Source organism: Macaca nemestrina, chromosome 4, assembly GCF_043159975.1.
Source record: "Macaca nemestrina isolate mMacNem1 chromosome 4, mMacNem.hap1, whole genome shotgun sequence".
Classification (NCBI taxonomy): Eukaryota; Metazoa; Chordata; class Mammalia; order Primates; family Cercopithecidae; genus Macaca; species Macaca nemestrina.
In genome coordinates this window covers 187225709-187251026 of record NC_092128.1, presented here as the reverse complement: position 1 = coordinate 187251026, position 25318 = coordinate 187225709, and the positions used below count along the sequence as shown (strand labels likewise).

Here is a 25318-nt window from a genome sequence, read left to right as displayed (position 1 = left end):
GCAGGTCAGGGCGTCAGCGGCATTCACTCTGGCATTCACTCACAAAACCAGAGTGAGTCCATCTTGAATAGGCACTGGGTGAAATGAGGCTGAGACCTACTGGGCTGCATTCCCAGACAGTTAAGGCATTCTAACTCACAGGATGAGACAGGAGGTTGGCACAAGACACAGGTCACAAAGACCTTGCTCATAAAACAGGATGCAACACACTGGCTAAAACCCACCAAAACCAAGATGGCGACAACAGTGGGCTCTGGTTATCCTCTATTACATGCTAATTATAATATATTAGCATATAAGAGACACTCCCACCAGTGCCATGACAGTTTACAGATGCCATGGCAATGTCAGAAATACCCTAGATGATCTGAAAGGAAGAAGAAATCAGTTCTGGGAAATCCCCACCCCTTTCCCAGAAAACTCATGAATAATCCACCCTTGTTTAGCACATGATCCAAAAATAACCATAAAAATAGCCAACCAGCCAAGCGCAGTGGCTCATGCCCTTAATCTCAGCACTTTGGGGGGCCAAGGCTGGTGGATCACCTGAGGTCAGGAGTTCCAGACCAGCCTGGCCAACATGGTGAATCGCGTGAACCTGGGAGACAAAGGTTACAGTGAGCCAAGATTGTGCTACTGCACTCCAGCCTGGGTGACAGAGCGAGACCCCATCTCAAAAAAAAAAAAAAAATGCCAACCAGCAGCTCCGGGAGGCGGAGGTTGTAGTGAGCTGAGATCGAACCACTGCACTCCAGCCTGGTAGACAGAGCGAGACTCCGTCTCAAAAAATATAAAATAAAGTAACAACACATTGGCCAGGCACGGTGGCTCACGCCTGTAATCCCAGCACTTTGGGAGGCCGAGGCAGGTGAATCACTTGAGGTCAGGAGTTCAAGACCAGCCTGGCCAACATGGTGAAACCCCATCTCTACTAAAAATACAAAAATTAGCCAGATGTGGTGGCGCATGCTTGTAATCTCAGCTACTGGGGAAGCTGAGGCAGGAGAATCCCTTGGACCCAGGAGGCGGAGGTTGCAGTGAGCCAAGATTGTGCCACCGCACTCCAGGCTGAGTGACAGAGAAAGACTCTGTCTCAAAAAAAAAAAAAAGAAAAGAAAAGAAAAAACCCACACAACAACAAAAATACAAATTTTTTAAATGCAGTATAACTATTTTTATAACATCTACATTGTATCAGGTATTATGAGTAATCTAGAGATGATTTAAAGTATGCTGAAGGATATATGTAGTTTATATGCAAATACCACACTGTCTCATATCAGTGACTTGATATGAGATTTTGGGACTGAGATATGGGATTTTGATATCTGTGGGTGCCCGGGAACAATTCCCCAGGGATGCCGAGGGACAGCTGTTTTACTGGTGACCATGAAACTCTGATGATGTACCATGTATGCTAGAGATTACCGGCTACTTTTGCTGCCTCAGCGTCTGCTCCTATTACTGCCCAGGGAGAAATGGGGCCCTTATCCAGGGAGGGGCCACCCTGGGGCAGCACAACCTTCCTCTGTTTCCCATGCACAGGATGCTCCTCCCTCCCCATATTCAGTAAATATGAGCTAAAGTCCACTCTCTGGGAATTAATATAACATTCTGCTTTGGTCCCAGCCCCCCAAAACTCAGCATCTAGCAAGAAAGATGAACACAAAGGCGCACAGCTACAGCACGACAGCTGGGATCAGAGAGAGACACGCGGTGTGGTGGGAGGGAAGCTCACTTCCTGGTAGAGGTTGTATAGTCAAGGCAGGCTGCATGGCAGAGGCAGCATCTGCAATAGGCCTTGAGGGATAAGTAGGAGCTCACCAGGCAATGAAGGAGTCAAAGGAGAAAGCGTGTGGCCCATTTGTGGAAGAGCATGAAATGGGTGTGGCTGGGGGAGGGCACACAAACACAAATCAACACTCTGTTGCTGCCTAAAGGGGCGCCAACTGTGGGGAGCACCATCGGCTCAGGAGGGCCATATCCAGCCGCTCAGAGACAGTGGCCATGTTACCTGCGAGGGGGTCTTGGCCACACCTGAGTCGTGGGCTCTGTGGGGAGAAGGGGTAAAGGGGGCTCTGTGGGGCCTGGGGGTAAGTCGGGCCTCTGACTTTGGCAAGCTGTGCAGGGGGGCTGTCTGCTGGCCGTGGACTCTCCCTGAGGCCCTTCTAGTTCCTGGACCCTGGGACTCTCTCTCTTGGGGTGGGGGCAGGTGTGGAAATGAGAGGATTAGAGGATGCACCTGTGTTCAAACCACTGAGCCTCGCCACACAATAGCGCCATGATAACCCCGAACAAGTCACCTAAACTCTGCACCTTGGTCCCCGCACCTGCGAGGCAGGATGAGGGTCAACTGTCCCCCACAGGAGGCTTGGGGGGTAAGGTGGAAGTGCTCTATGGACTCTAAGCCTCGGACAGACACAGAGGTATCTCCACTGGCCTTTCACCGAGGCCCTGAGGGGTCTTGGCCTCATCAGCTATTCCATGTGGGATCAGAATGGAAGAAGTCAAAGGCCTTACACACAAGTCTCGTCACTCACCCAGCATCAGACAGTTTGGAACTTTCCACAAAGTACACGCATTCTTTCTTCTTGATGTTCTCAGGAATCCATGAACTGAGGCTTTCTTGCTGGAGGTAAAGAGGGTGTGTTGAGATCCTCCAACGTTCAAAAGAGCACCCCCAGCCCCCCGGAGACACATCCGTGCTCCTTGAGGCGCTTCCACACTACTTGTTTGAAGGAAGGAAGCCTGCGTGACCCCGAGCCGAAGATTAGAAGCACCTTGCCGAGACTCTCAGGTGGGGATTCAGGAGGGAGGAATGAATCTAAGAAATCATTTCCACTTGGGACCGATTTGAATGTGCGCGCTTTAGTTTATACAGCACCACCACCTTCCTTGGGAACAACGTGGTGTGGTGGAAAACGTGGAGGCTGGGAATCTGGGGACCTGGATCTGGCACCATTGGGAAAAGGGCAGCTACCCTCCTGCCTGGCTGGCAGGGGGACTGCAAGATTCCATGTGCTTTCAACACACTTGCATCTTTGTATCCAGGACTTGGGGGAAAGCTAGCCCAGGCCCAGGCCCTCCCAATCAGACAAAGGATGTGAAATCATTATGCAACAAGGTAAGCATGGGTAACAGATTGCCAGGACTCTAGCGCAACATTTTTGAGTTAACCCAGTGATTTCCCAATCAGACCAACCATGGGAAATGACTGTGCAACGCAGGGAAGGCCAGAAAGGCCAGCCACGCATCACCCTCCCCAGTTGTGTTTTCCCAAGGGCATGGCTGGGCGGGAGCCCCTGAGGTCAGCAGACCCTTGCCCACCCCCATCGTCACAGCCTCAAGCTGCAACGTGCCCAACAGTGACCTCCGCGGCCAAGTGCCAGCTGCAGGCTGACCGGCAGAAAGCTCACCTTGTCATTGCCGAAGGGGCACTGCGGCCTCCAGCCCTTGAAGAGGCTGCTGTTGCTGCGCCGGAGATTGGAGACCATCCCCAGGTCAGCGACCCTCCTGGGCGGCTCCACAAAGCCCTCCTCCTGCTCGGAGCCAGCTTTCCTCAGGGCCGAGGGCTCCATCCTGGGACCTCCACGCCAGCTGCAACCAGGACTGCTGCCCTCAGGACAGTCCTCCCTCCAGCTCACTACACTGGGGGTTCTAGAAACACACGGGGTGGTTGCTGAAATAGATCAGAGACAGGAAGATGAGGCTGGTGTTCTGAGAAGGCCACATGCTTCCTCACGTGAAGCCCTCATCCGGTTCTCTTCATCAGCCTGCACGTCTTCCCCGCTGCCTGAGCTCTGTCCCTTGGCTGGGGCCCCTGGACACTCCGGGGCAGTACATGCACATGCAGGGGTCCCAGTGCCCATTCATAATGGTAACAACCTCAGGTCACTGCAGGGCCAGAGACAGAGCTCCCTCCCCCACGGGTGCAGCCCCCGCCCCCCGGCTGCACTGAGAAGTCTCCGTGGCCAGCGCCGGCTGCCGGCGACGTGGTTTCGCAACCGTGCACAGCTCCTGCTTCCAGACACCAGTCACTACTTTCATATTCCAAAAATAAAAAAAAATAGCCCCCACTGTCCACAAAGGAAGTTTCTTGTTGTTGATTTTTGAGACAGTCTCACTCTGTCGCCCAGGCTGGAGTGCAGTGACACGATCTTGGCTCACTGCAACCTCCGTCTCCCAGGTTCAAGTGATTCTCCTGCCTCAGCCTCCCCTGTAGCTGGGATTATGGGCACCCATCACCACGCCCCACTAATTTTGTTTGTATTTAGTAGCAAAAGGGTTTCACCATGTTCGTCAGGTTGGTCTCGAACTCCTGACCTCAGGCAATCCACCCACCTCCGCCTCCCAAAGTGCTGGGATTACAGGTGTGAGCCACCGTGCCCAGCCTAGAAAGGAAGTTTTGGGGGGTACCACATCTCTCCACTCCAGGACACAGACAATAATTCAAAGGAATCTTATTCTCTCATGTCCTTTCTCCCTGGCTCTGATGTGGCCTTCATCACTGAGGCCATAGGAAGCCACCAGATGACTGCCCTCCCTTTACAAATGAGAAACATAAGCGAGTTCAAGCCCTGCAGGGTCTCCCTGAGCCCCTGGCACCCACAATGCGGTTCTCATGAGGTCATCCATGGTCACCCCCAGCCACTGCCCCAAAATGTGAACGGGAGGGTTGCTTGGAGGCAAAAGATCTGACTGCAATTCCCCACTCATCCCTGCCCTGAAACCCGATCTCTGACCATGTCCTCTCCACTACACATGACGGTCACTGTCAGACAAGACTGCTCTGCCGTCCCCTCATCACATTAGGTGACTGAGCCCCTCTTGCAGGTCACGGAGCTTGAAGCTCAGTGCCGGGAGCTCGGGGCTGAGCTTCTGGCTGCTGTCCTGGGGCAGGCACTCTCAGGCCACCCCACCTCCCACACTCTCCCTCCTCCCCTTCGCCCCTTGGCCACACCACTAAACTTAACTTGCCCTTCCCGGCCTTTTCCTGCCGTTCTCAGAGCAGATGTTGTGCCGCGTGCCAGTGGAGCCTTTCCAGGGCCATGAGCTGTCCCAGCAGCCACTGGCCTGGCTTCACAACCAGCTTCCAAGGGAAGCAGAGGGACAGAGATGTCCGCAGTGGCAGGAGGAAGAGGCGGCTCTGGAGAGCTCGCAGTCGCACCCACAAGAGGACCCAGGACTGCAGGTGGCTCCCCAGGCAGGTAGTCCACCCTGCATGGGATGAGGATGGCTCCATGCTAGAAACAAAGGCCCCAGCATCAGACGGGAGGGTCCGCGGTGAGGGACTCTCTGCCCTAAGGAAGACCAGCATGTTCTGTTCACACGCTCATCTTTCAGGCAGCTGCCCACCTCAGCACAGCCCCTGGAGTCTTGTGCAGATTCCTCTAATCCCAGCGGCAAGCAGGCCGTGGGGAGCAGGTCAGACCCGCTCCAACACCACCCCAGACTTTGCAGGAGGCAGCCAGGAGCCCCCGTGAGCATCTGATGCCTGCTGTGGGGGGGCCACTGGCTCGACCCAGTCCCCAAAAGGACGTGTGCCTCAGCCCAGGGGTGCAGAACCCTGAAACCCAGGCCTGGCAATGACCTTCCAAGGGCCCAACCAGCCCTCTCTGGGGTTCTCAATCCCTTTCTCACAGGTCACCTGAGGACAGCTTGGGCCACCTGGTTCACAGCTAAAATTCTCCACACGCAACTGGCACAGGTGTGAGTGTTGAGAGCACTCAGGAAGGAAACGAACTTCCAGAAGACAGATGCATGAAGCAGGCTTGGGAAGGGCAAGGCCCCATGTGGGGTGGATTTCCAAACCCGAACCCTGCACAGAGGTATTCCCAGGAGAAAGGGGTGCAGTGGAGCCCCTGAGGGAGCCTGGGTTGGGGCAGCATTCCATGCCCTTCAGGGTTAGCCACTGAGCAACCCCGTCCTCAGCCCCGGGGGCCCTGCATCCAGGGGTGGCGATGGGAAGAGCACTCCCACCTGGGCGGAATTCAGGAAGACTCGTTGGCACCTGAGCCTAGGACAAGGCAACTCAAGAGGATCCTGGTGTGCCTGCCGCCCCCAGCCAGCCCAGCCTAGCCCAGCCCAGCAGATTCCTGGGGAAATGGAAGGTTCTGTCTGGGCAGGGCGGGCCTCCTGCACCAGCAGGACTGGGACAGGCGCGCCCTGCACTCCCTCGGTACACCATGTGGCCACCCTGCCCTCTCTGGAGGTTGCTCTGGCATCCTCTGAAATCCCCGCGTGAAAGCCAGTCCTTCGGAGACTGGACTGGCAGAGGCGGGTGCTGGGACAGAGGAAGTAAGCGTCCCGGAAGCGAGCCCTGCCGTCCCGGCGGACTGGCAGGGGCCCGAGGACGGCTGAGTCCCTCATCTCCCGGTCCCCTCGCGCCAGCCCGACAGGGTCGCCGCAGCGGCAAGGCGTCTCGCGGACTGCTCGCGGATCCGAGTCAGAGCCCTGCGCCTCTGCACACACTAGGCGCCCCAGTCCGCGCCCCGAACCCTACCGGTGCCCCTGCACCAGCGCCCCGAACCCCGCCAGCCGCTGCACCCTACCGCGCCCCGCACCAGCGGCCCCGAACCCCACCCGCGCCCCTGCACCCCGCCGCGCCCTGCACCAGCGCCCCGAGCCCCACCCGCGCCCCTGCACCCCGCCGCGCCCTGCACCAGCACCCCTAGCCCCACCCGCGCCCCTGCACCCCACCGTGCCCTGCACCAGCGCCCTGAACCCCTCCTGCGCCCCTGCACCGCACCGTGCCCTGCACCAGCGCCCTGAGCCCCACCCGGGCTCCTGCACCCCGTCGCGCTCTGCACCAGCGCCCCGAGCCCCATCTGCGCCCCTGCACCCCGCCGTGCCCTGCACCAGCGCCCCAACCCCTCCTACGCCCCTGCACCCCACTGCAACCTTCACAAGCTCCCTGGCCGGCCGCCTCCGTCCCAGCGCCGAGCTCGCGCCCTCGCCCTGCCCCCGGCGGGCACCTACCTGCTCGGAGCAGCCCGCACCCCTGCGTCACCCGTGTCTCCGCGCAGCACCGCCTCCCTGGCCCCGCGAGGCCGCCCGCATCTCGCCTGAGAGTGCGCCGCGTGCGCGGTGCAGTTGTTATGCCCAGACCATTTATTCCCCGAAGAAGACCACCAGAGTCCAGAGTCAAAGCTAAGCAGCAAGGATCTTTATTACAGGTTCGAACCTGGAGCTCTCACTTGCTCGTGAAACGAGACGGGCAGGAGAGCTCCCCTACTGAGCTCCGAACAATGTTATATAGTCTAAGGAAAGTAGGCATAGAATCATTATACAAATTAGAGGTATGATTGGCTGGAGTTTGAACAAAGCGATTTGGCAAACTATGATTGGTTCCCGCCATTTCTGATATTTCAGTACAACCCTTGAGGCGGAAGAGCAGTTTTACACAAAGGCAGTTAATTATATTGCATCAGGTTGCACGACCAGTTTATGGCTATCTTGCTTAAACACACCTTGTGACCTGGCTATCTTACTTAAACATTCCTTGTGACCTGGCCTCAGAAAGAGAAACATGTACTTACAGAACTTACGAAACCTCTGGTACGTGCAAAGATTAGAGAGCAGAACAAGGGTGTAGCGGGTGGGGGGCGGGTACACATCTATCTTTGTGTCCTTTCACAGTGGAGCCGCCCGCAGCGCTCTGCGTCAGTCAGTCCGGAGAGCGCCTCCCGCGCCGCGTCCCGCGCCCGCAGAGCCAAGGACACGCCAGGGAAGACGAGGCCCAGACACCCCACCTGCGGGCCCGCCCTCCCCAGAGACCTGGGACCGGACACTCGCACGGATGTGTGCCTTCTGAGGGTTGGGGGCACCTGTCTCCTTTAAACCGGCGATTATCTTTAAATCCCGAATAGCCAGCGGGAGCGGGACAGGCAGGACAGGAGTCGCAGGGGGACCTGGGCCTGAGTGAGACCCCCCAACAATGGGACTCAGGACCACCTGCTCAAAGACCTCTGCAGCCCCCTCCCCCAGCACTCCGGATATGACCCCAGAGCCAGGGACCATTCCCAGTGAGACAGGCAGGACCCCAAGGCTGGGGCAGGCTCAGGGCCTGCTCCCTGGATCTGTCTCAAGGAAGGGGACAAGAACAGCCAGAAAGATCAAGCCAGAAAGATCAAGCCCAGCAGTCCCCATCATGGCAGGTGCTGGCCACGGGGACCTACGGATGTCTAACTCCACCCTGTGTGGTGCCCACTCTCTGGCTTGGGGAGGGACAGGGACTGCCCTCTGATGCCTGAGAAAGTGATTGCACCTTTCCCAAATGGCCTAGACCACCCAGATGCCCTTTCACCCCACAAAACCACGCAGTCCGCCCCTGCCTTGCCACCAGTGGGCGATACCCAGCTGCCATTCCTGGGCCCCACTAGCCTCGTGTCCAGGGAAGTGAAGAGGCCCTGTGGCCTCTGATCTGGGGGGAGGGAGGGTGCCCCCCGACTCCTGCCTGACCTGCACCCTCATTTCCTCCCTGGATGTGCAGGCCTTCTGCCCAGACTCCTGCCCTGAGCACACACCTCTAGAAGGCCCTCCACAGATGAGCCAGCCAGCAGTGCCCATGTGCTGAAGCATGTCCACCATCTCACTAACCCACCATCCTGGTACCTGCAAAGTGGTGGGAAAGCGGTCAGAGCCCCTGGTGTAGGACAGTACTCAGGACACTGTGCTCTGCACAAGCATTGCCAGAAGCTGCCCTCCAGAGTAGCCAGCAGTGTCCCCACAGACCCGCAGCTGTGCCTGGGGCCGCACAAGCAGCTGCTCTGCCCTGCTGGATGGCACAGTCTTCCGTCCAGTCCACCCTACAAACTAGAAGTGCTCGATGGGCACCCGCTGCAGGAGTTGGGTTCTATGACCACCAGCCACATGCCCAGCAAGGTGTCTTAGACCCTCCTTAACAGGCAAAGGAAGAGAAGACCCCCTCCCTTTCACCCGCTCCGCGTCAGCAGAGCCCCATCCAGTGCCCCTGCCCTGTGTGCTTTCTGGCTGGAGAGCCATGTCGTTAACCGAAAACACACTGCAGGGCAGTTAATATTTTATAAGACAGTCATAACTGCCGAGCCATCCACGAGACGGGCTGGGCGCTGTTTCCAAGTATCCTGGGCCTCTGTGGGAACGTTATTTAAGGTGAAGTAGTCACCAAGATGACCATCTCTGATGAAATAGCCGGGCCCACATCACCCTGGGAACGGCTCCTGCCTTCTAGAGAAGAACCGCACACTCCACAGAGGGCCATGTCTGTCTGCCCGGACGCTGCTGCAGCAGCAATTATGCGATATTCTTCCCATAAAAGAGAGGACACGCAACCATAAAACTCGAACAGGGCAGGTACCGATCTCCATTGTGAGTCCTCTCGAGTTCAGAGAGAGAAAGCACTTGGCACAAAGTGTTTCTCACAGTGTGGGCACGAGGCCCAGGTAAAAAAGGCCCTTGCTCTGGCAGCAGGAGAAAACCGCAACTGGAGAAAAAGGCAGTGACGGGGCCACAGGCACTGGCACACTCTGGTCCTGAGTGGGACGCAGGAGCAGGTGACAGGTGGCGGGCTCCTCAGAGGAGACTCCAGGAAGGAGGGAGGCCCGAGCTAGAGCAGGGGCAGCAAACTCTCTGCACAGGGCTGCACAGTCGCTGCGGCGGGTTTTGCCAGCCACGTGGTCTCTGTCCCAGCTCCTGGCCTCTGCCCTTGCAGTGGGAAGGCAGCTGTGGGCCATTCAGCTGACCCTGAACGACACAGATTTCAGCTGTGGGGATCCACTTCGCAGATTTTCTTCCACCTCTGCCACCCCTGAGATGCTAGACCACCCCCTCCTCTTTCCCCTTCTCCTGCTCACAGGAAGACAAGGCCTTTATGATGACCTGCTTCTACTTTTTTTTTTTTTTTTTTTTTTTTTTGAGATGGAGTCTCACTCTGTCGCCCAGGCTGGAGTGCAGTGGTGCAATCTCCGCTCACTGCCAGCTCTGCCTGCCGGGTTCACACCATTCTCCTGCCTCAGCCTCCCAAGTAGCAAGTAGCTAGGACTACAGGCACCCACCACCACGCCAGCTAATTTTTTGTATTTTTTAATAGAGACAGGGTTTCACCGTGGTCTCGATCTCCTGACCTCGTGATCTGCCTGCCTCAGCCTCCCAAAGTGCTAGGATTACAGGCGTGAGCCACCGTGCCCAGGTGACCTGCTTCTACTTAATGTGAATATATTTTATCTTCCTTGCGATTTTCTTAATAACATTTTCATCTCTCTAGCTCCCTTTATTGTAGGAACACTGTTTATAATACATACAAGATACAAAATATGTGTTTATGCTATCAGTAGGCCTTCCTTCTGGTCAATAGTGAGCTATTCGTAGTTAACTTTTGGAGGAGTCAAAAGTTATACACAGATTTTCAACTTTAAGGGGTGTCGGAGCCCCTAACTCTTGAGTGGCTCAAGGCTCAGCTACATAAATGAATCGGTATGTTACGTGGTTTGGCTCTGTGCCCCACCCAAATGTCATTTCAAATCATAATCCCCAGGCCAGGCACAGTGGCTCACACCTGTAATCCCAGCACTTTGGGAGGCCGAGGCAGGCAGATCACTTGAGGTCAGGAGTTCAAGACCAGCCATGTCAAATGGTGAAACCCCATCTCTACTAAAAATACAAAACTTAGCCAGGCGTGGTGGTGGGCGCCTGTAATCCCAGCTACTCAGAGGCTGAGGCAGGAGAATCACTTGAACCCAGGAAGGGGAGGTTGCTGTGAGCAGAGATCATGCCACTGCACTGCAGCCTGGGCAACAGAGCGAGACTCTGTGTCAATAAAATTGTAATCCCCAGTGAGGAAGCTATTAGATCAAGGAGGTGTTTCTCATGAATGATTGAACACCGTCCTGTTGGTGCTGTTCCCGTAACAGTGAGTTCGTTCTTGCGAGATCTGGTCGTTTAAGTGTGTGGCACCTGCCCGTCTCTCTCTCTTACTCCTGCCATGTAAGACGCCTGCCCACTTTGCCTTCTATCGTGATTGGAAGCTTCCTGATGCCTCCCCAGAAGCAGAAGCCACCTGTACAGTCTACAGAACTGTGAGCCAGTTAGTCCTGTCTTTATAAATTACCCAATCTGAGGGGTTTTTAGAATAGCAATGCAAAAATGAACAAATACAGTATAGCTGTGCACTAGTATGTATTCAACTTTGCAGACTGGGTGCAAATAGTCAGCGAAGGGAGATGGGGTGGGACCGTTTTATAGGATTTGGGTAGGTAAAGGAAAATTACAGTCAAAGGGGTTGTTCTCTTGCGGGCAGGGGCGGGGGTCACAAGGTGCTCAGTGGGGGAGCTTCTGAGCCAGGAGAAGGAATTTCACAAGGTAATGTCATCAGTTAAGGCAGGAATCGGCCATTTTCACTTCTTTTGTGATTCTTCAATTACTTCAGGCCATCTGGATGTACACATGCAGATCATAGGGGATATGGTGGCTTAGCTTGGGATCAGAGGCCTGACACCTATAGTCCTACTCAGGAGCCTGAGGCAGGAGAATCACTTAAACCCGGGAGGAGGAGGTTGCAGTGAGCAGGCCCTTGCACTCCAGCCTGGGTGACAGAGCAAGACTCCATCTCAAAAAAATAAAACAAAAAACAAAACAAAAAAACCTTTATTTGCAAACAGGTGGTGGGCCCAATCTGGCCAGCGGGCTGCAGTTTGCGGACACCTGGTCTAGAGCAGTGGGCTTCAGGCTAAGGGAACAGACATGTTTCTTTTCATCTCTGGAGTCCACAGAGTCATCTGCATTACGGAAACATCTTATACAACAGAACTGCTCTTAAAATGTGAAAGGACAGTGATGGACGCCACTCCAGGGTGAAGACTGCAGCCAGCGTGGCCACCATGCACTCTCCATGCCGGCACCCTTGCCCCGACGGCTCCCAGAGCAGCAATGACCACAAGGCCTGAAGACCTCTCAGGACACTGAAAAATTATAAAGCAACACGCGCTGCCTGTCCCTTCGCCCAGGCCTGGCTCCGACCTGCCACAGGGATCTGAACCATCTGCAGCACCAGCCGGGGGTCCTCGGTCAGCCAGGGGTCAGGCAGGCTACCCACCGCACTGGCTCCTGAGGCCAAGGGAGAAGTCTGGAGTTCCCAAGGGGATCTGGGAGGGGTGCGCTGCACCTGCCACCCAAGCAGTTCCAAAGTTTGCCTGAGGGACGTGTCATGGAGTGGACCGGGTTCTGCCCCCAAGTGGTGCCAGGTGGGTGGTGAGGCCAGCAGCATGGGCAGGGAAGAGGTAGTTGCTCTGAGATCATGAAAACTTCAACTCCAGAGCACGTTTGCTGACTCTCCATTTGTCTCTCTCCTCCTCTCCCCTTCTCCCTGCCCCCCTTATCCCTCACTCCTCGGGAGGGTATGTTGTGAGAGGCCATGTTGCAGAGAGAGAAGCCAACCGCCGACACCTTGTAGGGCAGCTGGGATACCCCAGCCAGGTCCTCAGAGACGGCCCCGCCTCCCTCCCAGGAGGCCCAGCCCAGCCACACAGCTCAGCTGCTCCAGACGCCTGAGCCTCAGAAACTGGGAGACAGCAGCGTCTACTGTGAGCTGCTAAGTCTGGGGGTGATTTGTTATGCAGCACAGGTGACTAGGACATCGGGCTGGAGGGGGTCTGGACTGGGGGTGTCACCTATGGGGCAAAGGTGGTGGAGGAGAGGAGACACAAGGACGGGGCCTGGAGTGCTTGGGACTCAGCGCCAGGTGTCAGGATAGCGTTTGCCCTGGGTTGGGGGTCAGCCTGCCCTGCTGAGCCCTGCAGAGCCCCCAGCTGTCAGGGCAGGAGGGAGCAGCGGTTGATCCATGGTACCTTGTCCTCAGCAGTACCCCCGGCTGCGAGCCAGAAACCCTGACCCACTGGCTGAAACCACAAAGCGGGTGTGGGCCCCGTGTGCCTGGTGACAGCGGTGCTGGCCTTGCTTCAAAGACTCGACAGGCAGCTCCCGTGTCCCCCACCCTCCATGTCTCTGGGAAACAGGCTCTGTGTGCGGCCCCCTGAGATTTATTGGGGAGCAGCGTGCCTAACTCACCCCCTGTAAAGAAGGGAGGCCCAGGGCTGGGCAGAGGGCCAAGGCTGTGACGTAGTGTGACGTAGGTCTAGCTGAGCCTTCGTGAGCCCACCAGAGTGCTGAGGCCTGTGGCCGTCACACTGTGCGCCCGCAAGCACCCGCAGCCTGAGCCCGCTGGAAGTTTCTTACCACTCTGCTGGGGTCCAGCTCAGCCTTGTTAGCACTGAACATTCTGCCTGCTCGGAGGCAAAGCACTCAGAAGACACTGCTCTGAGACTTTTCTGTCATCCCACATCTTACACCAACCTGAGGACTAGGCGCAATCTCAGCTCACTGCAAGCTCCGCCCCCTGGGTTCACACCATTCTCCTGCCTCAACCTCCCAAGTAGCTGGGACTACAGGCGCCCGCCACCACGCCCAGTTAATTTTTTGTATTATTATTATTATTATTATTATTACTGGTAGAGATGGGGTTTTACCGTATTAGCCAGGATGGTCTCGATCTCCTGACCTCGTGATCCACCCGCCTCAGCCTCCAAAAGTGCTGGGATTACAGGTGTGAGCCACTGCACCCGGCTAAGAATGCAATCTTTTGTTTCTTATCTACCGATGACCTGGAAGCGGGAAGCTCCCCCTGCCCCCGCCAGCCTTCAAGTTGTCCTGCCTTTCCGCACAGAACTAATGTACATCTTATACATACATTTTTTCTTTTTCTCTTCTTTTTCCATCTTGCACATATTGATTGATGTCTCATGTCTCCCTAAAAATGTCTGAAAGCAAGCTGTGCCCCAGTCACCTTGGGCACGTGTTGTCAGGACCCCCTGAGGCCATGTCATGGGCTCGTCCTTAACTTTGACAAAATAAACTTTCTAAACTGATGGAGACCTGTCTCAGATATTTTGGATTCACAGCTGCTAAGCTGCTTGGTTACAACTGAAGGCTCACAGGTTAGGGGTTTTTCAAAGATAGTTTGGTGAGCAGGGGGCCAAGGTATGGGGAGTGCTGATTGGTTGGTGAAAGATTGATGAAATCTAGCTGTCCTTTTGGTCCTTCTGTGCTGCATGGCTTCTGAGTGGGGCCACAGGAGCCGTTGGCAAGATATCTAGCTGGGTCCATCCATGTCAGACGTGCAATAAACCTGAAAAGATACAATAGTGATGTTCTACAATAGTGATGTTATCTGCAGGAGTAATTGGGGAAGTAGCTTGTCTTGTGACCTCCAGAATAATGGCTGACGAAAGTTTACGCCTGCACCTTAGTGGAATTCAGGCTCCTCTATCCTTCTAGCCTGGTGGTGTAACCGCCCAACGGGTTCACCTTGTCCACTGCCTAGACAGAACCGATTTATCAAGACAAGGGAATTGCAGTGGAGAAGGAGTAATTCACGCAGAGCTGGCTGTGCAGGAATGGAGTTTTATGACTCAAATCAGTCTCCCCGAGCATTCAGGGATCAGCGTTTTTAAGGATAATTTGGCGGGTAGGGCTCAGAAAGTGGTGAGTACTGATTGGTCAGGTTGAAGATTAAATCATAAGGGTTCGAAATGAGTTCTGGCTGACTTCTGTTCCTGGGTGGGATCGCACAAACGGTTGAGCCAGATTATCTGTCTAAGTGATGTCCGAATGCAGGGTCTACAAAACATTTCAAGCACTGATCTTAAGTTTTGCAACAGTGATGTTATTCCCAGGAGCAATTTGGGGAGGTTCAGACTATTGCCGCCAGAGGTTGCCAGCCCCTAAACTGTAATTTTTCATCTCATAGCTTAATTTGTTAGTCCTACAAAGGCAGACTGGTCCCCAGGCAAGAAGGGTTTTTTTGGGAAAGGGCTATTATCAATTTTGTTTCAGAGTTTAATCTATAAACTAAATTCCTTCCCAAGGCTAGTCTGGTCTACACCCACGAATGAACAAAGGCAGTTTAGAGGATAGCAGGAAGATGGGGTGGGTTAGGAGATCTTTCCCTGTCATAATTTCTTCAGTTACGATTTTTGCAAAGGCGGTTCCCGTGGTCTCATTACCTTTACAAAGGCTGTTTAGTTTTGAGGAAGGGCTGCTATCATTTAAACTATAAATGTCTCCCAAAATTAGCTTTGCTTATCCAGGAATAATTAAGGGCAGCTTCAAGGACAAAGGCAAGATGGGGATTGGCCAGATCTCCTTCAGAGCCATCATTCTCTCACTGATACAATTTTTGGCAAAGGCGGTTTCAGAATGCCCGTCTTAATGTAACTGTGGCCCATGTAACGATGTTTAGGGGGTCTTACCTGATTTCTAAAAGGCTGAAATGCTTGTAAGGGCTCTGCTGGACCTGCCCGTACGTCTTTCCTATAAATGCGTCTTTTCTGTAAATGCTGGGAGGGAGCGAGACAGGGAATCAACACAGCCCCAGGGCTGCCCTGGGTTTATTCCAAGAGTTTGAACCGCGTAACTTGGAGCTGTGTAGCGCCCATCCCATCCACGCTAGGCCCGCGCTCAGAGACAGGCCTAGGCACTCGGCCATGGTACGCGTGGGACCGAGCCCACCCCGCTCGGTTCCAGGGAGCGGCAGCTCAGCCCTCACGGGGCCGCCTCCGGGACCGCCACCTGCACCCACCCACGGCTCGCCGCGCGCTTCCGGGGTCGCGTTAGAATCGCGTCAGAGCCGGGCGCCCCAGGCCGCCCATGCGCAGGAGCAGAGCCAACGTGTCAGCGGCGCCCAAGCGGCCCCAGGGCGCTCTCCTCGCCCCGCTCTCCTCGCCAAGCCGCCAATGGGCTCAGGATCCGCCCCTGACGACGTGGGCCCCGCCCCTGGAGACACGCGCCGCGCAGTCGTCACCCGCCCGGGAGCAGGAGGCCGGGGGCGCCCGCCGGCCGGGCCTGGGCGGTCGCCATGAAGCTGACGCGGAAGATGGTCCTGACCCGGGCCAAGGCCTCGGAGCTGCACAGCGTGCGCAAGCTCAACTGCTGGTGAGGCGGGGCCTGGCCGCGGCCGCCCCGGGGTCGGGGGAGGAGCGGGGGCGGGGCCAGGGCGGGGACTGGGGTGAGGGCGGAGCCGGGGAGGGGGCGGGGGCGGGGGTGGAACGGGGGCAGGTGCGGAAGTGGAACGGGGTCAGGTGCAGGGGCGAGGGCGTCAAAGGAGTCAGGGGTCAGGGAGGAGAGGAGACCAGGGGTCGGGGTCGCCGGGGCCCCCCCATTTCCCGGCCCGCCTTTGCCCCGGCTGCCCTGTGGGCCAGATCTGATGTCTGGGGTTGCCAGCAGTCACTGGGACCAAGTCGAATAGGAGAGAGAACTGAGTTCTCCAGGACTGAGTCAGGAAACACGTTGGTAATCAGTACTGGGGGCGGCCGTGCCAAGGGTACGCCTGGCAGGTGATAGGAAGGGACGTGGGTGCGGTGGGACCCATGAAGGCTCAAAAGCGGGTAATGCTGAGTCTCACCAGGCCAAGGAGGGCCAGGAGCTTCCAGAGGAGGCAGCCTGGAGTTGAGGCCCGCACGATCTCCAGGGCTCCCTGGGGACTCAGCGGAGTCGCTGCGCCCTGTCAACTGGCCGCACCCTGCAGGCGGGGTGTGGGGGTCAGGGAGAGCAGGCGCTTCCTCCCAGGGGTATCCCCATACTGCCCAGAGCGAGCTCTTCCCTGTTAATTAAAAAGCTTTTCTGGGCCGGGCGCGGTGGCTCAAGCCTGTAATCCCAGCACTTTGGGAGGCCGAGGCGGGCGGATCACGAGGTCAGAAGATCGAGACCATCCTGGCGAACACGGTGAAACCCCGTCTCTACTAAAAAATACAAAAAAAAAACTAGCCGGGCGAGGTGGCGGGCGCCTGTAGTCCCAGCTACTCGGGAGGCCGAGGCAGGAGAATGGCGTAAACCCGGGAGGCAGAGCTTGCAGTGAGCTGAGATCCGGCCACTGCACTCCAGCCTGGGCGACAGAGCAAGACTCCGTCTCAAAAAAAAAAAAAAAAAAGCTTTTCTGTCTGCCCTGGCACATCTGGTGTTTTGGCTACAATTCCCCTGTGTCATTTGCTTTCAATAATGCATTTCTTTGTTTTGTACGGGGTGGTCAGTACTCTCACTAAGCTGGAAGAAACAACAACCCGATTTCAGGCTTTTAAAGTTTGCTTCATAAGTCGCCTGTTCACCCTTTGAACTTGGCCTCTTATAAAGACGCCCTTGTTGATGTCTGTCAGTGAGAGATATTAACCTTCTGCTATTCAGGGACCATGAGGAACAGTTCATCTTTTCCTGTCTTACAAATGGCTCTGCTGCTCCTTATCTAAAAGGTACCACCCCAACGTCATACAGTGTAGTTGAAAATCAACTAAAACAATTGTTTACACCTTTGCCGGTTATCTGGGCAACCTTCCTTTTTTGCCACGCCATTAAAATGCTAGAATCTTAAGGTTTGTAGGGAGTCATTGGTAATTTTTGGAATTTTTGTCTTCAGTGTTTTTTATTCAACTTTAACAAAATTAAAGTATCTTTTCTCTCCCCAGGGGCAGCCGCCTCACAGATGTAAGTATTGCTCTGATCATCTCCAAATGGCCTCAGTCCCAAATGTTGTAGCTTCTTCCCCAAGAGAATTTTTAAGTTGACAAAACTGCCCCTATCAGTTCAGTCCCACACTTGGTACTTTGTTCACTTGGCGGGTTTCGTTATGTAGAACCACTAATGGAAAAACAATTCTCCAGTACCAGGCTGATTTTGCTGTTCCCGTCAACATAAATGAAACGCTGTTTGTCACTTGGTCACAGAGGAGGGGAGCAATAGTTTGGAACTTGCTATCACCTGGAAAGGAATCCCAGGACGGTTTGTTTTACTTTGTTAAGGGGAAGTTGAAGGTCTGCACCCCCTCTTCTTGGTCACATCTAGCCTTGTGCCCCCCACCGCTACCCCAAAGGCGGCAGAGAACAAGCCCTGCTGGGAGAACTTGAGCGTGTGCGTCTGTGAAAAGATTTCTTTCTTCTCTTCCCTCATTCTCTTTCTCAGTCCAAAATGTCCCCAACTTCCAACTTACACGAGGATTGCATACCAATTGTTTCTTTCTTTCTTTCCTGTTTTTTTTTTTTTTTTTTTGGCCCAGGCTGGAGTGCAGTGGCGCGATCTTCACTCACTGCAACCTCCACCTCCCGGGTTCAAGCGATTCTTCTGCCTCAGCCTTTGAGTAGCTGGGACTACAGGCGCCCACCACCATGCCTGGCTAATATTTGTACTTTCTGGTAGAGATGGGGTTTCACTGTGTCGGACAGGCTGGTCTTGAAGCCCCTGAGTTCAGGTGATCCACCTGCCTCAGCCTCCCAAAGTGTTGGAATTACAGGCGTGAACCACCATGTCCAGCCCAATTATTATTTATCTCTTTATTCTCTGTTTTTAAAATTTGAACTGTACCTTTCCTTAAAGACAAAAAAAAAAAGCCTGGACACATGGCACCGGATGTAATCTGTTTTGTGCTGTAACTGAAATACTGCATGTTTAGCAGTGACTATATAAACACACCATGGTCATAGACACGAGTCCCTTATACATGGGATGCATCTCACTAGGCTCTGAGCTCGCTGAGGTTGGGGCCCTGCCAGTCACCCAATCTGCTGGTGCCATGCCTGGCATATGGTGGGCTCTCACATATGTGGGGGCTTTCCAGGTTGTGAAGGCTTTGTGGACCACCCTGGGCACCTCACCCCTGAATTGACAGTACCAGTGTGATCTGAGATCCAGTTTTAAGCCTGTCTTCCTTTTGGCCCAGACCTGTTATCAAGAAGGGATTTCCATCCTTTCCTTGCTTTCTGTTCCTGCATAGAGGACACTGGGGTCCCCTTACCTGATGTCCTTTGAGGACATCTAAAGTAATGAGCGCTCTGTCTCCACTGCTGGCAGCATCTGATAGCAACGATGCTGCTGTAAAATGTAATAAAGAGAGAGTGCGTGAAAGGAGGAGCCTCACGTTTCTCCTTCAGTCTGCGGGGTGTCTGGGCTGCAAGGTGGCATCAGAGGGGAGCCTGGCATGCTCGTGGGCATTCACCCTGGGCACACTGGCTGAGCAGGGCTGTGCCCCTCAGGCCCCGGAAGTGGGTTGGCCATGGCTGCGACAGTTCTCTGTGGCTGACGGCAGTGCAACCGCAATGCCCTGCTGGGCCGTGCTTGCTAGTCATGCTCTTTTCCTCCTAGATTTCCATTTGCCGGGAGATGCCCAGCCTGGAGGTGATCACGCTCAGGTACCTCGCTCCTGCCGTCATGCTCAGCCTGGGGCCTGGAAGCTGGGGCAGAGCCTCACGTCCCTCCTGTGGGACCCAGTGCTATGACATAACCTAGAAACCTCCAGCACAGACTGAGGGCGGCTTCCAGAAGGGGAGGGGCCGGGACAGCGAGAGCTGGGTCTACCCCGTGGCCCCATGTCTGCCCTCCTTCCTCAGAGCCTCACCTGGGCCTCCTGATAGCTCCTGTTCCCTGCCTGCCCTGCTGTACCCCTGCCCACCCTTGGCCTGTGTGCTCCCATAAGCCATCGCTGTGTTCACTGGGCCAGTCGGTGGTGGAGCCCGCCTAAGGATGCACGGTGGCCTGCCCTGGCCGCCCTCATAGTGGCCACATCTGCCCCGAGACTCCCAGGGTCCTGGCCTTTTCTCCCCGCCAGTGCCACCACTGCTGACCAGTTTCTCTGCACCCCATGACCTGTGCCCCTCTACTATGGTCACTGCCCTCCCAACAGACTAAGGGAACCTTGAATGAACAAATGTTACTGGAGTTTTAGGCAGCTGGGGCGTGTCTGGGGGCTCTGGGGAAGAGAAGAGCTTCCTTTATCCCTGAATTCCCTCCTGCCTACTGTGTGACCCAGGGAGGGAGCGGACGCTCATGGCTCACCGCTGCCCACCAGACGCTGGGTGGGAGCCTTCTCTGGGTTTCCGCATTTAAAAGCTCACAAGGTTTAAACCCTGTGGGGAAGGCCCACCCTTCTGTTTGGCAGCTCGGAAGCCTCCAGGCCTTGCCCTCTGAGAGTAGCTGTTGCAGGCCCCTGGTCCCTGTGACCTACCTTCTTGATTTCACAGGCAGCCACGGGCTAGGCCAGCCCCTGCCCATTCTCTGTAACACCCTCCGAGGTTGGCATTGCCATGGTGATGCCAGTGCACAGCCTGCTGCCTGCCAGGGGCTGAGGCCAGTCCATCTGGTATTCAGGCATCCCCAGCACGGGCATCAGCCTGTCCTGCCCGAGTCTTGCTGAATGAACCGATGAATGAAATGGGCTTGGAGGCATGCTCCTGAGCCAAATCTCAGCCCTCCCACCCATCAGCTGGCTAACCTTGGGCAAGGCGTGGCCCTCTCTGTGCCTCAGTTTCCTTCCTCTGTAATAACACAGAGGTATTATAAGTGCCCACCCCACAGGGAGACGAGGAGGAGATGGAGCCTGAGTCCAGAGGTTGAACAGGGGTGTCTGTGCCTGCCGCGGGGCTCGTTTCACTAGTCAGGCGATGTTTACGGCGAGACTGGGATTTCAGCTCTGCCTCCGAAAGCCTTACCTGACAGGGAAAGGTGGAGCTTGTGGCTCCCACGATGGCAGGAAGCTTGGGGCGGGGCTGTGGATCCAGTCCTATCCCCACAGTGCATTGAGTCGCCCAGGGGCCACAGGGCCTCTGAGCATCAGGCCTCTCATGTGCGGGGCCATTTCTGTCGCGTCTCAGGAGGGACAGGACCCGGAGGGTGTTCACCGAGTTCAGGTGTGTGGTGCCTGCATGTCGACTGCACACCACGCCCGCCCGACTGCACTGGAGCGGAGCAGGTAGCTTGAGGCCACGGGTGTGGTCCGCACACCACGCTGCTGCCTGAGCCTGGGGCAGACTCCATCCTGGAAAGGGTCCCACAGCCTGAGTTTTGCTCTTGGTAAAATGGGGCGGCCTCATAGCTAGGAGCTGCGTGAAAGGATACCTGGGAAACACCCAGTGAAGGGGTGGCATGGGGAGGCGGGCTCAGCACCGGCCTGGTGACCGCCCCCTTCCCAGGTGCCTGCGGGACTCGAGTGCAACCCTCCAGGCAGGGGGCCTTGGCTCTCGGCTAGCAGACGCTCCGCACCTTTGAGGGCCTGTGGGAGCAGCTCCACGTGTTCGCTTGTGGAGGGGACGGACCCCACGCTGTCGGGTGAAGCCTTTGGGTCTCCGCTGCAGGCCTCCTGTGTTTCTCTACTTCTCTGACGCGTCCACGTTCTGTAGAATGGAAATGAGGCCCATCCCCAGTGTCGCCACTTTCAGGTGGGGGTTTGGAAGGTCCGTGCTCACTTCCATGTCACATGGAGCTGGCTCGTGTTTTTTGCCATGAGTTTTTCTGGGCACTCCGTGCTTTGGAGCAACATGATATGTCCCTTGAGAGGCCTTAGTTTTCCCGGCCTGTGAAGGAGGGCCACAGCCTGTACCTCCCACTCTAGCGCCCTGAGGAGCTGATGCCGAGCATGGGGCAAAGGGACTGTTGCTGGCAGGGTCCACCCCAGTCCGCCTTTGAGTTCAGGACCCGGCTTTCCTATAGCTCTCTCCTCGGCCCAGGTCCTGCTGCACATGACTCATGACGTCCAATTTGGGCTTCTCAGGCGAGGGCAGGGACACAGATCCCGTGAGTGCCTGTTCTTGGGGCTCGAGATTGAGAGGTGACCCTGGGGGCCCCATCCACATCCCTCACTGACTGCTGGTCTCCATGCAGTGTCAACAGCATCTCCACCCTGGAGCCTGTGAGCCGGTGCCAGCGCCTGAGCGAGCTGTACCTGCGGAGGAACCGTATCCCCAGCCTGGCTGAGCTCTTCTACCTGAAGGGGCTGCCGCGTCTCAGGGTGCTGTGGCTGGCCGAGAACCCGTGCTGCGGCACCAGCCCCCACCACTACCGCATGACCGTGCTGCGCACCCTGCCGCGCCTACAGAAGCTGGACAACCAGGGTAGGTGGCCGCAGCGGGGTCACTGGCCCTCGCAAAACAATCCCTGGCAGGGCATTTCCCCAGCCCTCTTTCCTCTTCTCCTTTTCTGCAAATGCCTGGTCTGGCGGGACACAGATGTGCCCTGTGAAGTCTCCTCAGAGGCCCTTCCCCTGCTTCTGTGTCTCTTGATCCCGCCACCTGAATGCAGCAGTGCAGCATAGGGTCCCTCCGGTGACTGTGACAGTTTGTGTATCCCCCAGCGACTGCAGGACCTGGTAGCAAAGCAAAAGGGTTCCTTTTGCTTCTGTGAGGAGCAGTGCTGCTCTGACCACTGCCATGCGCCATGGCGAGTGGGGCATCAGGATCTGGCAAGCAGCGTTGCACTGGTCCACAGGGACTGGGCAGGCTCCACGGGCCACTGTGAACCTAGGGTGGCTGTGCTGTCGTGCTCCCCCCGTGGGGAGGGGCTGTCCCAGCACCGCAGTGCCCGCTGCTGCACTCCACCTATTAGAGGCGCTCATGCCTCCTCTGGCCAGCGCCAGCACCAGTGCAGTTTTCCAGGCCGCGGTTTCATGTTAATCCTTGGCATTCTCAGCACGCTAGTTTCTCATCCTTGTCAGCTATACGGGCACTAATATTTTCTCCCAGACAATTTTATTAATAACTTCAGGGAAATTGATATGTGAGTGAAATGGAATAAATTCAGTACGGTCTGTTCCTTTTTCTGTTGTGTCTTAGTTGAGGTTTTGATGAGTATTTGCTTCTGGCCAAGGCTGGTGTTTAGATTCCTGAGCAGCCCTCCACCATCTGTTGTGTATCGGCCTGTGCCAGGCTAGGGATGGGACAAGAAGGAACCGGCTCCTATTCGGCTCCTATTCTGGGAGCTGGCCCTGGAGGTGGATACACGTGCATGCATTTCACAAGCAGACTGTGCCTGAGGCTGCAGTGAGGACGGGAGCTGCAGCGCGTGTGGCCTGCATGTGGGTGAGGCCACTCATGCTGTCTTCTGTCCTTCATCCCGAAGCTGTGACGGAGGAGGAGCTGTCCCGTGCACTGAGTGAGGGAGAGGAGATCACCGCCGCCCCGGAGAGAGAGGGCACAGGCCACGGCGGCCCCAAGCCATGCTTCACACTGAGCTCCCTCAGCTCCGCTGCTGAGACCGGCCAGGATCCGCTGGACAGCGAGGAGGAGGCAATGTGAGGCTGGAGGGCAGCGGGGCCTCCGCCCATCCCTGTCCCCCAGGGTCCTCCCACGGGGAGCGAATGGGGCTTCCAGTGAGCTGCCTCTCCGGGAAGTGAGGGAGAGGGATTATCCAGGGCGAGTGTCCGTTCTCATCCGTATTCTCTGGGAGTGACTCAGTGCCCAGGTAGTGGCAGGTCCATGTTTTGCCCAACAGCGGAGATTCCAGGGAGCAGGAGGGGGGGTGAGCCAGGCCCCGTGCCCTGGCACAGAGAAGGCTCACAGCACCGGAGCTTGTGAGGTGCAGGGAGCCCCTGGTGGGGGGTGTGGCCTAGGGCCACAGTCACTGGAATGGTTTGTGGGCACAGCCATCAGTGCCCGTACAGCCTTGAGCCCAGGAGCCGTGGAGGGGCCACAGGGCTGACTCTGCAGCGAGATACCGGCGCCTCCCAGGGCAGTTGGCTGTGCGTCACAAACGTGTGTGATAGAAGCTGGGTGCTTCTCTCCTGCTTGGCAGATCACACCCACTGCTGGTGCCTGTGGTGGGGACATTGGGATGTGATCTCCGTTAGGCATCTGCTGTCTGGCACAGGGCTTGACCCCATGGTCAGGAGCTCTTCCCTGGTGTTTGTGTACAGGTGCCCCCCACCCTGCCCCCGAGGCCCCAGTGGAAGGTATTACAGCTGGGGAGCCCCAGGGTTCAGGGAGGACGCCCCACAGGTGAAGTAAGTGCCGGGCTGTCCAGGAGCTGCCATCTGTAGCCCCTGACCTCATGGGAGTCACCTCCCTTCTCTTCCCCCTGTGTGCCAGGTGGGATTTGTATGAGCCTGTCCTTTGCTTGGATGTGACCTGCAGACAGGGTTTGCAGAGGCCTCCAGTGCCACCAGCCCCCTGACCCTCACACACCTTTGTCTCCCTCTCACCAGCAGCGCCCAGGGTGAACTTGGCCTAAAGCCCCCTTCCCGGGACCAGTTTCCTTCCTTCTCACCCAGAGATGCTTCGAGCAGCCACAGGAGCAGGGTGAGTGACAGGGGCTGCTAGGCGGCCACTGCTGCCTCTGCCCACTGCACAGAAATCGTGGGGAGGGAGGATGGAGCCTCACAGGGCCTTGAAGAGCTGTGCCCCAGGGGGAAGCTGCGTGTGTGGGTCTGCGAATGCGCATAGACGTATCACACATGCCCTGCATGGAGCTGTCCTGGCCCCTCAGCCTCTCCTGGTCTCCTGGTCTGTGGAATGTGGGCCCAGGCCCTGCTGGGCTGAGGGCAACAGGAATCACGTGGGAGAAGCGCCACACGTGTTCACAAGCGGGGCTCCTCCTCTGCTCAGATTCTCGTTATGTGCCAAATGGTCATTTGCTTGGACGGCCCACACCCCCGGGACCAGGTGCTCTGTGGTGGGGTGCCGCTGGCCAGGCCCCAGCCCTTGTGGAGGGCAGCAGCCTCGGAGTGCTTGGTGGGCTTAGTCCGCACCCCTCTCTGCCCTCAGAACGTCCTGACTGCCATCCTGCTGCTGCTGCGGGAGCTGGACGCAGAGGGGCTGGAGGCCGTGCAGCTGACTGTGGGCAGCCGGCTGCAGGCCCTGCGTCGGGAGGAGGTGCAGGAGCACGCCGAGTGACCACAGGACCTGAGCGCCGCTCCACCGTCCACGGGGACCCCAGTGTCTTCCCCAGCCCCCAGGAGCTGAAGGGTGGCTGCCACAGCCCTGGCCCCACACAAAAGCCTCCCCGGTTTGCCACATCGGCCAAGGGCAGGAGTGGGTGTTGTGCTGGCTAGCTGGAGCGGTGGAGATGCCTGTCCACACCAGAATGTCCCCAGGACTCCCCTTCTGTGGTCTGGAGGTTCTGGGCTGGCCTGGGCTCTTAAAGGGAGGATTTTGCAGGTTGTCCTCCCTAATAAAAGATTTTCCCAAGGTTGATCTGGAGGTGACATTTCCCAATGGTCGTGACAGTCTTTGAAAGCAAGGGCCGTTTCTCGGCAGAATGAGGTGTTGTTCACGAATGGCTTTGCCGATTCCAGCCCTTGGTCCTTGGATAGATTTCTGTTGAGCAAGGGAGACTTCGAGAATGCCGGCGTCCACAGGGACATTGCCCTGAGCTGCTCTCCGCAGGAAGGCAGCAGCCTCCCGCATCCATAGGAGAGGGTTTTGTTTTCTTGGCCAGGCTGGGCAGGTGCGCCTTCCTTTCTCTCTTCTGTGAAGAACTGCAGGGGGGCCCTCAGCTGTGAGGCTGTGGATGAACAGGCCTGTTTGCTCTGGGGTCTGGGCCT

The 25318-nt window shown here is 56.5% G+C and overlaps 2 protein-coding genes across 11 annotated transcripts in view; one reads left to right on the top strand and one right to left on the bottom strand.

Moving 5' to 3' along the window:
• LOC105472513 (transient receptor potential cation channel subfamily M member 2) overlaps positions 1-15672 on the bottom strand; it is a 97141-nt gene extending 81469 nt beyond the window's left edge. For 2 of the 3 annotated variants that reach the window (XM_071095800.1, XM_071095801.1), the window contains exons 1-4: positions 15282-15672; positions 13721-14158; positions 3417-3679; positions 2541-2629 (exon numbers count right to left, since the gene is read on the bottom strand). In XM_071095800.1, coding sequence (XP_070951901.1) covers positions 2541-2629; positions 3417-3679; positions 13721-13856 — 488 coding nt within the window. In that variant the 5' untranslated portion in view covers positions 13857-14158; positions 15282-15672. Of the gene's footprint in view, positions 1-2540; positions 2630-3416; positions 3680-6978; positions 7065-13720; positions 14159-15281 lie in introns of those variants that run through there. The other variant, XM_011725838.3, reaches the window with a different exon arrangement.
• On the top strand, positions 15646-24968 carry CFAP410 (cilia and flagella associated protein 410). Of its 8 annotated transcripts, none has more exons than XM_011725884.3 (8): positions 15755-15963; positions 17487-17505; positions 19156-19202; positions 21141-21224; positions 21667-21896; positions 22900-23071; positions 23981-24074; positions 24540-24968. In XM_011725884.3, exons 1-8 carry the CDS (start codon positions 15887-15889, stop codon positions 24666-24668), a joined length of 852 nt encoding a protein of 283 aa, XP_011724186.1. In that variant the 5' UTR covers positions 15755-15886; the 3' UTR covers positions 24669-24968. The 8 variants fall into 8 exon arrangements, with proteins under 8 accessions (XP_011724184.1, XP_011724183.1, XP_011724185.1 ...); XM_011725886.3 differs by lacking the exon at positions 15755-15963 and adding an exon at positions 16956-17273; XM_071095804.1 differs by lacking the exon at positions 15755-15963 and adding an exon at positions 16959-17273 and having other exon boundaries at positions 20979-21224.
• Positions 24969-25318: the final 350 nt, after the last annotated feature.